General features: G+C 51.6%; 2 protein-coding genes across 2 annotated transcripts; one reads left to right on the top strand and one right to left on the bottom strand.

Moving 5' to 3' along the window:
• Nucleotides 1-3,376: 3,376 nt before the first annotated feature.
• Nucleotides 3,377-3,611, bottom strand: LOC119250367 (40S ribosomal protein S29-like). Its single transcript, XM_037518105.2, has one exon. The coding sequence runs from the start codon at nt 3,592-3,594 to the stop codon at nt 3,424-3,426; it is 171 nt and encodes a 56-aa protein (XP_037374002.1). The 5' UTR covers nt 3,595-3,611; the 3' UTR covers nt 3,377-3,423.
• Nucleotides 3,612-6,760: 3,149 nt separating this feature from the next.
• LOC119250309 (chymotrypsinogen 2-like) lies at nt 6,761-10,149 on the top strand. Its single transcript, XM_037518061.2, has 7 exons — nt 6,761-6,812; nt 7,732-7,835; nt 7,948-8,027; nt 8,106-8,184; nt 8,422-8,602; nt 9,409-9,542; nt 9,951-10,149. Exons 1-7 carry the CDS (start codon nt 6,761-6,763, stop codon nt 10,110-10,112), a joined length of 792 nt encoding a protein of 263 aa, XP_037373958.1. The 3' UTR covers nt 10,113-10,149.
• Nucleotides 10,150-11,102: the final 953 nt, after the last annotated feature.

The raw sequence follows: 11,102 nt of genomic DNA, 5'->3' as shown, positions 1-11,102 counted from the left end.
ATAATTGAGCAAAACGTCCTCTTGGATCTTGTCTCTTATCAGCCTCCCCTTAGGCATGACCCTGCCTCCCTGCTGACCTGCTCTGAGCTCTCTCCCCAAGCTATTTTCTCTGAATATGACTAAAAGGACTTGGTCCACAGTCAGTTTCTCCTGCTTGGACACCTACTGGGTGCCACTGGCTGGTCGCAGGGGGATGATTTCTACTTCCTGCTATGTGGTTCCCCAGGGTAGAGGAGGGGACCTGGAGGGGAAGGTCCCTGTTGGGGTTATTTATGTCTTCAGATGCTTTTGTATTAATATGAAGTCTGTCAGAGAGACAACAGGCATTTCCCCGCCCCCAGCACCTGGTGGTGGACAGCGGCTCTGGGTCAGGATCACTTTCTCCTCAGGGCTCAAGGTGGCTGCTGGAGGTCAGCCAAGGTGTTTCCATAGCTGCTGCCAAAAGCCAGGAAGGGGAACTATACCCTCTGCCCTCACGGGCTTTGATGGTCCGAGTGTGCCCCTGAGGGCTGGCGTGGGTGACCTGCATGGGGTCCTCTCTGTGTGGAGGACAGGCGGCAGTGGCTGTGCTCTTTGTCACAGAGATGAATGTTGCCTGACAGGACAGGGTCTGGTTGGAGGAGGGGGGTGGCTGGGGCAAAAAAGAATTGCCTCAAGTAAAAGCTGATTGGCAAATCTGTAGGCTTAGATCTCAATTCCTGAGCCTCCCCCCTCCTCACAGCCTGCAGGCTCCATCACAGGAGGCACTTTCACAACAGGCCCAGAGCCAGTGCATTCAGGCTGCCTGTTGTTGTTCTGGAAAATTCCCTGAGTCCATGAAACACAAAACTCTTGGTTCCCTGTTTTGAGTGGGGGAAGGGAAACACAATGCCACTATTTCAGAGACTTTCATTGCCTGAGAATAGGGATCCCTAATACTCAAAGTGGGGTGATACTGAGCCAGACAGCCCTGGGTATACACTCAGGTTGAGAAAATCTGACACACAGCTCCTGGCCCCACACTCTTGGTCCTCTGAAATGTGGCAGCCTCAAACTTCCCTACAGATTGGCGTCAGAACCCCAGGACCCTGGGGCCTGATCAGAGAATGTCCCCTACTCCCACCCAAACCCCTTGCTGAGAAAAGGTAACAAAAAACAAAATCAAATTTATAGCTCAAAGGCTGAAAAAACTCTAAAGCTGCTGTAGTTCAAATCACTGGGTTTACTTTTTTTCTAGGACAATAACTTAAGGGAAAAGCAACACAATTCCATGTGGAACAAAGTAGGTGTTGGTGACTATCTCTTTTTTTTTTTTTTAAAGATTTATTTATTTATTTATTTATTTGTTTATTTATTTATTTATACAAGCACTGGGTACAGTCAGAAGCACAGGAGGGTGAGAGAATTCACCAGAGGCAGAGCGGGGAGCAGAGCAGGCAGAAGGACCCAAGTATACTGCTGAGGGGAGCAGCGGGCGGCAGGAGAGGTCTGCGCGCCATGTGGGACCCTCGCCCAGTGACTGGGGATCAAACCGGCGGCACTGCAGAGGCTGCGAGCAGCTTCGTAACCCAGAGCTCAACGGCTGCAGCACTGGGGAGGCCCTGGTGACTATCTCTTACAGCTTTTGGGGAACAGAACAAAACAGCAAAGTCAGATTCCAAAATTACAAATTATTAAGAATGTTATGAGTACATTAATGGTATAGGAGCTAATGGGAACAAAATGGTTTGTTAACATTTGAAGCTTAGCCACGCTGTAATCAAGAAAATGCTGCGTTTAACTACTGAACACCATTTTCAACATATGGAATTGACAAATACATAATGTGTGGTGCCCTGTTTTCACAGATGAGGTGAAGTGGCTCTTGCAGATGGTAAATTAATAAGTGTTTAAAAAGACTCAAGAAGGGTCTCCCTGGTGGCACAAGGGGTTAAGTCTCAGCACTATGCAGTTATCCACAGCCACTGCAGCTCGAGTTCGAGCCCAGGGCAGGGAGATACCCACATGGCACAGCAGACCTCTCCTGTCTCACCCGCTGCTCCCCTCAGCAGTGTATTTCAGTCAATCTGCCTGTTCTGCTCCCCACTCTCTCTGGTGAATCCTCTCACCACTCCCCAACTTCTGGCCTGCACCCCAACTCTTGCATGCATAAATAATTATCTTTAAAAAAAAAAAAAAAGGAGTCTAGAAGCAGCTGGAAAGTAGCCATAAAAGCTTTAAAAACATCCACATGCTGTGATCCCGTCATTCTGCTGCAACAATTCATTCTAAGCCTTCAGTAGAATCTCACAACAGGTGTCCTGACAGGCTGCTCCAGCCCTGGGCCAAGAGGCCCAGCTCCACCTGCCTGAGGCCTCAAGGAGAGGCAGCTCATGCTTTCCCGGACAGAATCCAAAGTAGGGGCCGGGTGGGGCAGCAGCCTCGGGGCCCCTCGTGGCTCTGCCCAATACCTGTCACCCCCATCGCCACATAAACACTGGCTGCTCCTCCTGCCCCCAGAGGCCCAGGCCCCCAGGATCCCGTCTGGGCTCCAGCCAGATAGAGAGAGGACAGAGGGCAGCGTGGCCGGGCCTGTGGCTCTGTGGGAGCAGCCCCAGAAGTGTCCAAAGCACATTCCAGCTGATTCTCTGTCCTCCCTGGGGCCTCCAGCTCCAGCCAGTGTGTCCATGTCACTTAGGTCAGATGCCCCTGTCCACGGACACTGTCCCTCCTCACTGACCAGTGCTGCCCTCTGGCTCCCCAAGCAGGAGTTGGGGCGCTGTCCCTGACCAGCCTGAGGCAGGCTCCCCGTATCCATGGGGCTCTCTCATAGGAAGGCTCCACGGGGGGCTGTTCACTTACGGTCCTCTGGGCTGCCAGGGCAGGGCGTGACTTTCACAGACCTGGAAAGAGGCTCACAGCATAAGACCAAGTTTGACAGAGGACAGTAAAACCACAAAATTTTATGTGCTTTGTTTAAATATATTGATTTTACATATGTATGTAAACTCTACATGTGAAATAACGAAGTAGCTTTTCTTACTCATTTTAATTCTTTCTGTATGAAGTCATCTAGATAGGTACCCTAAAAAGTTGTTTTATAAAGGGAAAAGTAGGATTTCTTTATATTTATTGTAAGAGAACCTGACTTATCTATTTTCCGTAAAATTTTTTTTTTTGAGGTAACTTACTACACTGCATGTGAGTCGGGAATTCAGAGTCACACTTCTCCACGAGAATGTGACGTACTAAAATGTTTATTATCGTTGACCTCTAAGAGTTGTTATTTCAAGTAAGGGAGGTATTGATTGAGGGCAATTTATAGCTCACTACAGCTTTCCTGAATCATGAAACATCTGTACGAAGTATTTTTTTTTTTCATAATTGAAGTATTTTATTTTATGTACAGAGAGCTAGTTTCTGCTTTACGGTAGATTTCTCCACAGCCAATTCAAGGAAGATCATTTAGTCCAACTTAACGAAGCCTATGTCCTTGGCGTACTGACAGAAACACCGGCCGCACAGGTTGAGCCCATATATCCGGATCAGGCCCTGTCGGTTTGAGCAGACTCGGCAAGAGCGAGAACCCTGGCCGAATTTTCTCGGGTGACTCCAGTAGAGCTGCTGGTGACCCATCTTGCTTTCTCGGAGGCAACGAGGCAAAAAAGTGTACTAAGTATTATTTTAATGAGAGAAAAAATTCGTTAAGGAATACCTATATACTCTAAAGAAGATTAACCTATGTTTACCCTTTCTATTTCATTTTCGTTCCAGAAGAAAGGCTTGTGTTTTTGATCAGTTTTTGTGACTTCTCTTTTAAAGGGTAATATTCTTGATTTCATCTTCGTTTTGCTTTTTTTTTTAAAGATTTATTTATGCATACAAGAGCTGGGGTTCAGGCCAGAGATGCGGGGGGTGAGAGGATTCACCAGAGACAGAGTGGGGAACAGAACATGCAGACTGACTGAAACACACTGCTGAGGGGAGCAGTGGGCGAGTCAGGAGAGGTCTGCTGCGCCATGTGGGTTTCTCCCTCGCTGGCCGGGGATCGAACTCGTGCTGCAGAGGCTGCGGATTGCTTCACAGTGCAGTGCTTAACCCCTTTTTGCCACTGGGGAGGCCCCTCATTTCGTTTTGATTTTTTTTTTTAATTTAATTTTTGAGTTCACAATTTAATCTGAGTCTCTTCCAGCTGAGGAAAAATTGACTGATTGTCACACATCATCATCTTTCACAGGCCCCTCCTCTGCTCTGGCACCTTCCTCTCTGCTGTGACTTCACCCTCCCTCAGCTGGCAGCTCCCTCCCACCCCCACTGAATCTCCCCTGGGGCTGTTCATCTCCATATCCCTGAGGTCCACCCTCCTCTGAGGGCTGCACTGGGGGCTCTGTGGATGACACAGGCTGGAAGCAACACCAGGACAGGGAGATGCAGAGGGAGCAGAAGGGACAGGCCCACGCTTCCTGCCTGCCCAGGGGCGCCAGTCTCCCCAAAACTTCACATGTCCCACCCCAGGAGCTCCTCCTGGGGTCACTGTCCTGAGTCCGGGAGCCACCTGCTCACTCTGACCTGCTTCTCCGAGGCCTTGGGAGAAGATTCAGTCCTCCCACGGGGCACGGGGTCTCTCACCACTTGATATCACTACCCACTTGATATCACTGTGCCGCGGACCAGCACAGCAGTGGACGATGAGGCCGTCTCAGGGTTGAGAGATTGCGCGGGGTGGTCAGGGATTCGGCGAATAAATGACACACAGAAACACTTCAAGAGAGTGAAAATCTGAGTGTAACTTTATTTGAGTCAGTGGTCAGTATATATATGTTTTTCTAAAGGCATAGGATCGGTTATCAGTGAATTAAGCCAGCTGGCTCATAGGTTTAGCTTATCATTGACGGGGCAGTGATCTATGTCCGAAGTTCCATCTGGACCTAGTCATTTTCTTAAGTAGTCAGGCTAATACTTTTTCTTTTGTTCTATGTAATTTTTTTTTTGTTTTAATAACTACTCACTACCACTAACTTATTTATTAATTAGCATGGGTGAATATACTTTTCACAAAGTGATATTTTTTCATTGAGATCAAAGCTAACAGGGCCTCCCCGGTGGCGCAGCGGTTGAGCGCAGGGTTGCGAAGCTGCCCACGGCCTCTGCGGCGCCGGTTCGATCCCCGGCTGCTCCCCGGCCACCCGGAGGAGGGTCCCACATGGCGCGCAGACCTCTCCTGCCGCCCGCTGCTCCCCTCAGCAGTGTACTTCGGTCCTTCTGCCTGCTCTGCTCCCCGCTCTGGCTCTGGTGAATTCTCTCACCCTCCCGCGCTTCTGACTGTACCCAGTGCATGTATAAACAAACAAACAAAACAAAAACAAAATAAATAATAAATAAATAAATAAATAAACATGCCTCTATAAAAAAAAAAAATCAAAGCTAACAAAGCCAAGGACACAACAGAGAAATCATAAAACTAACAATTCCATTATTACACAGAGTTTAGTAATGTTTCATTTGAGTTAGTCCAGTTATTAAATTACGTATGTTTTTTAATTAGCAATCAATGACCAGAAAAAGGAAAGATTTTGGAAAGACAGTTGTAAGCAGAATAAAGTTTGTGGGCCTTGAGAAAGTGAGATAAGGTTCCGTGTGTTCGGCATTCCTTTTTACTTTCTTTGTGGTGGCTTCTGGTGGTCGTTATCTCTTAACAGGCATCCGGCCTATCTAAGCTTTAGGGAGTTTGCTGTTCTCCCCCTGCACGCGTGGTTCCTTGCCCGCGCCGGACCTCAGGGACCATGGCAACAGCCATTAGCCCTGAAGGTCACTGCAGGGGGAGGTGCAGCAACTTTGGGGGATCATATTGTGACGTTCTTACTTAATGTTGTCTCCCTCTCTGATTGAGGGCAGGGGTGCTCTGTGCTTGTGGGTGCCCGGGATCTAGAAGGGCCTGACCTGGGGAGAGAGGGTCCTGCCCTGTTTTCCCCGGGCCTGGGGTGACCCTGCTAAGAGCCAGGCCTGCACAGGTTTCGTGGCCCCGTATCCTCCTAAATCACATACGGTGTTGTGGATGGTTGTGCTGGGAAGCTGAGGTCCCTGGGCCCTCAGGAGCCTTCCAGGAACATCCCTGCTCCTGGCCTTCCTGTTCTCTTGGCCTTTCTGTGTCCTCAATGGGTCATTTGTGGTGTAGTATCAAACCATCATTGATAAGAAACCTTATGAAATGTCTAATTCCAGAAATTGTGAATTATCACAGATAAAGGCAATCCAGTTGCACCCAAGGTGATCCTTTCCCCACCTCATTTGCTCTGAAGCTGATTAGCTGTGCTGATTCTGAGGCCCATCCCAGATGGAATCATACATTTCCCTTGCCTCAGGGAATTTTCCTGAGCAGAAAATAGCAACAACCTGAAGTCCTTGGCTCTGGGGTCTATGTTGAAACTGAGTCCCGAATGCATAGTTCTGGGTGACCCAGAATCCCTGGGTGAGGTTCCCTTGAAAACAGACCTTCAGTGAGCACCTGCTGCCTCCTAGGTGCAACCTCTCCCACCCAGTACAAGTCTCGAACCAGGAGTTGCCAAGGCTGAACAGCACACCAGGGGGCCAGGCAGCTGGCACTGTGTTTTCCTAGGGGCTGGGGTTTCCCTGGCCAAGAGCCAGGGCAGGACAGTTTTGGTGGCCCCTTATCACCCCAGACCCCTGGTTTACAACAGAGAGGATGACCCTCAGGCCAGGGAAGGCCCAGAGGGCCTGGGCTCCCAAGGAACTTAAAAGGGGTCCAGAGCAGGCAGCCCCACACCTCCCTGACAACAGCACCATGGCCTACCTCTGGGTTTTCTCCTGCTTCGCCGTCATCGGGGCCTCCTTTGGTGAGTTTCGGATGCTGGAGCCAGCAGGCCTGAGGCTGGGGAGGGATCTCAGAGCACCAGTGTCTCCCAGCCTGACTTACTTCGAAGGGATTGGTGATGTCTGTTTGGGGTCTAAGTTTCCTGGACAACAAGGCACCCTAAGCCCCCTTAGCTGTGTCCTGGACCTCAAGCCCAGACACATAACCTGAAATTCCAGGGAGATACAGGGTCTTTCCAGGGGTTTCTGTGCCTTTACACCTCGAGCAGGCGCAGAAAGAACCTAGGCGGTGACCAAGGTCTGAGGCCTCAAGAAACTTGTCTGTGCTCAATCAGACAATCCAAGGGCCTTGTTTTCTTTTTCTTCAATACATCTTTTTATGATAGGGAATCAAATCTCACTTCATTAAATCATTAAGAAAATAAAAACTTATGCAATGAGGAGTTTCTGGAATCTCCAGAATATAGAATCCGATAATGTAAAGGGGTCTGTGACCTAGTCTGGTGATGGTCAGAGGGTGAAGCCCTGTGGATTGAGGTTTCTCTCATGCAAATCTAACCTCTTTGCCTGTATCTCCTGGGCAAGCTCTGCTGTGAGGTGGGCAGTGTTTGCTCCCCACATCGTGGAGAAATGAGCCTGGGAGAGTCAGAGGGGCCTGAGATTCCCATCAGGGAAGCGGGGGGCAGGGAAGCCTGATTCCTCAGCCTGTTTCAGCTCCTCTGGGTAGGGTGACCCCGATGGAGCTGCCTGTCCCTCTGCATCCCTGCAGGGTGACTTGGGAACAGCAGGCTATGTTTGTGGGATCCTCTAACCCAAGATTGGGATATCTGGGAAGTTTCTGGAAATAGGGGAGTATGGAAGTGGGTGCTGTGATGTCTGAACTACAAACCAGATTTCTGCAGAATGACTGGGACCTCAGCCCTCTCTCCATACCTCCTCCAGGCTGTGGGGTCCCAGCCATTCGTCCAGCTGTGTATGGCATACAGAGGATCGTAAATGGAAAGGATGCTCGTCCTGGCTCCTGGCCCTGGCAGGTGTCTTTGCAGGTGAGGAGAGTCTGCACCTAAGCAGGGTCACACTGTGGTGCAGCCCAATTGGGGGGCAGCTGAAAGGTTGATATGGTGCTTCCTTGAGCGCTGACCACCCCTCTTCGTCCAGGACCACAGGGGCCTCCACTTCTGTGGGGGCTCCCTGATCAACGAGAACTGGGTGATCACTGCTGCTCACTGTGGTGTCAGGTGAGTCCTAGGGAGTGTCCAAGAGTGGGGGAGGGGAGAAGGCACATCATCCTTCCTCATCACACCTGCTTCCTCTAGCACATCCCACCTGGTAGTGGCTGGAGTGTTTGACAAGAGCTCAGCTATGGAGAATGTCCAGGTCCTGAGGATTGCTCAGGTACGCCAAGCTGAGGGGTTGGGGCTATAGCTGCTGGGGGCAGGAGCAGTGGGGAGAAGGCCCTTCGGCTGCAGAGACAGGAGGCAGCAGATGGGCCTCAGATGGGCCTCAGAGTCTCCCTTGGGCTCCCCTGGTCTATGTCCTCAGATTATTCACCAGGAAGACAATTGTCTCCTAAAACCTGCAGATCCCTGATGGATCCCAGGCCTCACCTCCTCCTCCTGGCCTCACCCACAGGTTTTCAGTCACCCCTGGTTCAACAGACGCAGCATGAACAACGATATCGCCCTGCTGAAGCTGGCCACGCCCGCCCGCTTCTCTGAGATCGTGTCCCCTGTGTGCCTGCCCAGTGCTCAGGATACCTTCCCTGTGGGGTCCCTGTGTGTCACCACAGGCTGGGGCATTACCTATCCCAACAGTGAGTGACCTTGGCCTTGTCACCCAGGAGATGGGTCTGGGGTCAGGCTGCCTGAGTAGGTAGGATGCAGAAGGCTCTGCTTTTTAAATTTTTGGAAATTCAAACTGTCATAAATCTGACCATCTCTCTATTATGCCCTCTTATATAAAAACCTGCCATCTGAATTGAAAAGAAGACTATTGATGTCCTTGAATGGTCAGGTTCTGAGACACAGGCCCTGCACTACTCACTCAAATGTATCCCATCCATGGCACCCCCACCTGTTCACTGCTCAGACCTGAGTGGACAGGGGTGTGGCCATTGTGCAGACCTGCCTGGGGATCAGGCATCCAGGGTAGCTTCAGGCCCTAGAGTTCAGCCCAGTGTCCCCGCCCAGGGCTGGCTCTGCCTGACAATCTCTTCCTACTCAGTTCTCCTGCCCAGGCCAGGGCTACCCAGCTGGACCTTCCACTGGACAGCAGCCGCCAGGAAGGGGCAGCAGGAAGGAGCTCCCTGTCACAAGGAGTCTGCAGTCAGAGGGATGTCAGCCCCTTCCCTGGGGGAAAAAGTTGCCCCTGAGCCCCCCACTTGTGGTCTGGCAGGGCCCAGACTGGGCAGGCAGGACTTGTGTCACCAACTGTGCATGCAGCAAAGTCAGCCTGGCCTGGGCTGGAATCACTGTGTCCACTGAGGCTTCTAAGCTATAAGGGGGTGCAGGACTCAGGTGCTTGTGTAGGAAGACAGAGACCACTGTCAGTCCTGTCCCCCCAAGGATGGGCTAGAAGGATGAAGGTCCTGACTCCCTTCTGACTCTTATGTCCCTCCAGTGTACCAGGGCCCTAACAAGCTGCAGCAGGCCACCCTGCCCCTCCTGTCCACTGCCCAGTGCAGGTACTACTGGGGCAGCATGGTCACCAACCTCATGGTCTGTGCCGGGGCCAGTGGCATCTCCTCCTGCAAGGTACGGCTTCTCTCCTGCAGCCCCTCATTGATGCTTCGGTCAGCGGTCAGGGTGGAGGCCCCTCCTTGCCCTGAGCCCCTTCCCCTCACACTTGCCTAGAACCCGGGGAGCCAGGACTAGCACTTACACATGCCCAGTATATGACTGGCTCTGGCCGTGCATGGGGTGCTGTCCATGGGGAGTTATTCTCACACCCTCCCCAGGAGCTAGATTTTTCAGCCCATTTACATTCCACATCCCCAGGTCCTGGAGCAGCTGCAAAATTCGGTTGTTCCTTTAGTTAGAAGTTTCTAGGTATTGTTGTATACACATTTTACTTCTTGGTAATACCTGTCTGAGCCAGGCGGGAGTGCACAAGGATCCCGGCACCCCTTTCAGACTTACAGACAGGTGCTTCTCCTCCCACAGGGCGACTCTGGCGGGCCCCTGGTCTGCCAGAAGAATGGAGCCTGGAACCTGGTGGGAGTCGTGTCCTTTGGCAGCAGCACCTGCTCCACCTACATGCCTGGCAGTTACAGCCGCGTCACCAAGCACATGCCCTGGATTCAGGAGATCCTGGCTAAAAACTAAGTCCTGTTTCCTCCCATCCCAACCTCTAGTGTCCCCAATAAAGCCTCTGTACAGAAGCCCTGACTGCTTGTGTGTCTGTGACCTGAGGGAGGTGGCTGCAGTGTCCCTGTCACCATCAAGGGGTGGCATGACCCTCCCTTTCCAGGCTGCAGAGCCCCAGCAGCCCCTGTTTCTCAGGGAGCTGAGGCCTTTGGGTCTGGTCCTCCCTGCTCAGGAGGCCCCGGGAGTAGAGTCCAGGACCACCTGCTGCAGCTCATTTCTCAGCCTGGTTTCTGCGCCTTTGGCAGCTGGGTTGTCCCAAGGAGCTTTGTGGGGGGCAGGAGTGCTCCAGGCCAGGCCATGCAGTCCTCCGCCCAGCAGGGTGGGCCCTGGGACCAAGAGGGCCACCCAGGCAGGCTTGTCCCTCCCCACATGCTCCAGCACCTTTCTCTGCCTTGAGCCCCCTGCACACCCCACCCCAGACCATCCATGCAGTCCCCACCCTTCCCGCCTCCCACCCAGGTCTGCACACTCTGAACTTTCTAGCCCCACATACCAAGTGCCCATCACTCTGCTCTGGGCTGTTTTCTCTGGGATTTGGCTGTTGAATCTGGAGGCTCCATTGACTCTGGCTCAGTCCCTTTAGGCTGCAGGTAGCACTGGGCCCCTGCACGGGAGGTGTCAGGACTCACAATTCTCCCTGACAAAGGTAACAATGTTGATGCCTGAGGCCTGGGCATCTGTTCTCTGAGCAATGGTGGGAACTTAACTTTAATGTTTTTCTGTGTGTTGCCTGGAATCCTTTCATGGAGATGACTCCACAGTCAACAGCCCAGTGGTCCCTGGGTATAGAACGTGCAGGGGAGAGGCTCAGCCTGTTTCCTTTACACGTTTCCTTTATTAATTGAAGAAAATGAACTTGTTCCCTGTCATCCTTCAAGGCACTGAATTAATTTTGTAGTTTTTTCTTGTTTTAAAAAAATTTTAAACTCCTGATCAAAACAAAGGACT

Source organism: Talpa occidentalis, unplaced genomic scaffold (assembly GCF_014898055.3).
Source record: "Talpa occidentalis isolate TD23 unplaced genomic scaffold, MPIMG_talOcc4v2.1 talOcc4.17, whole genome shotgun sequence".
Taxonomy (NCBI): Eukaryota; Metazoa; Chordata; class Mammalia; order Eulipotyphla; family Talpidae; genus Talpa; species Talpa occidentalis.
The sequence above is the reverse complement of the archived record's forward strand: the minus strand, read 5'-3'. Positions and strand labels throughout refer to the sequence as shown.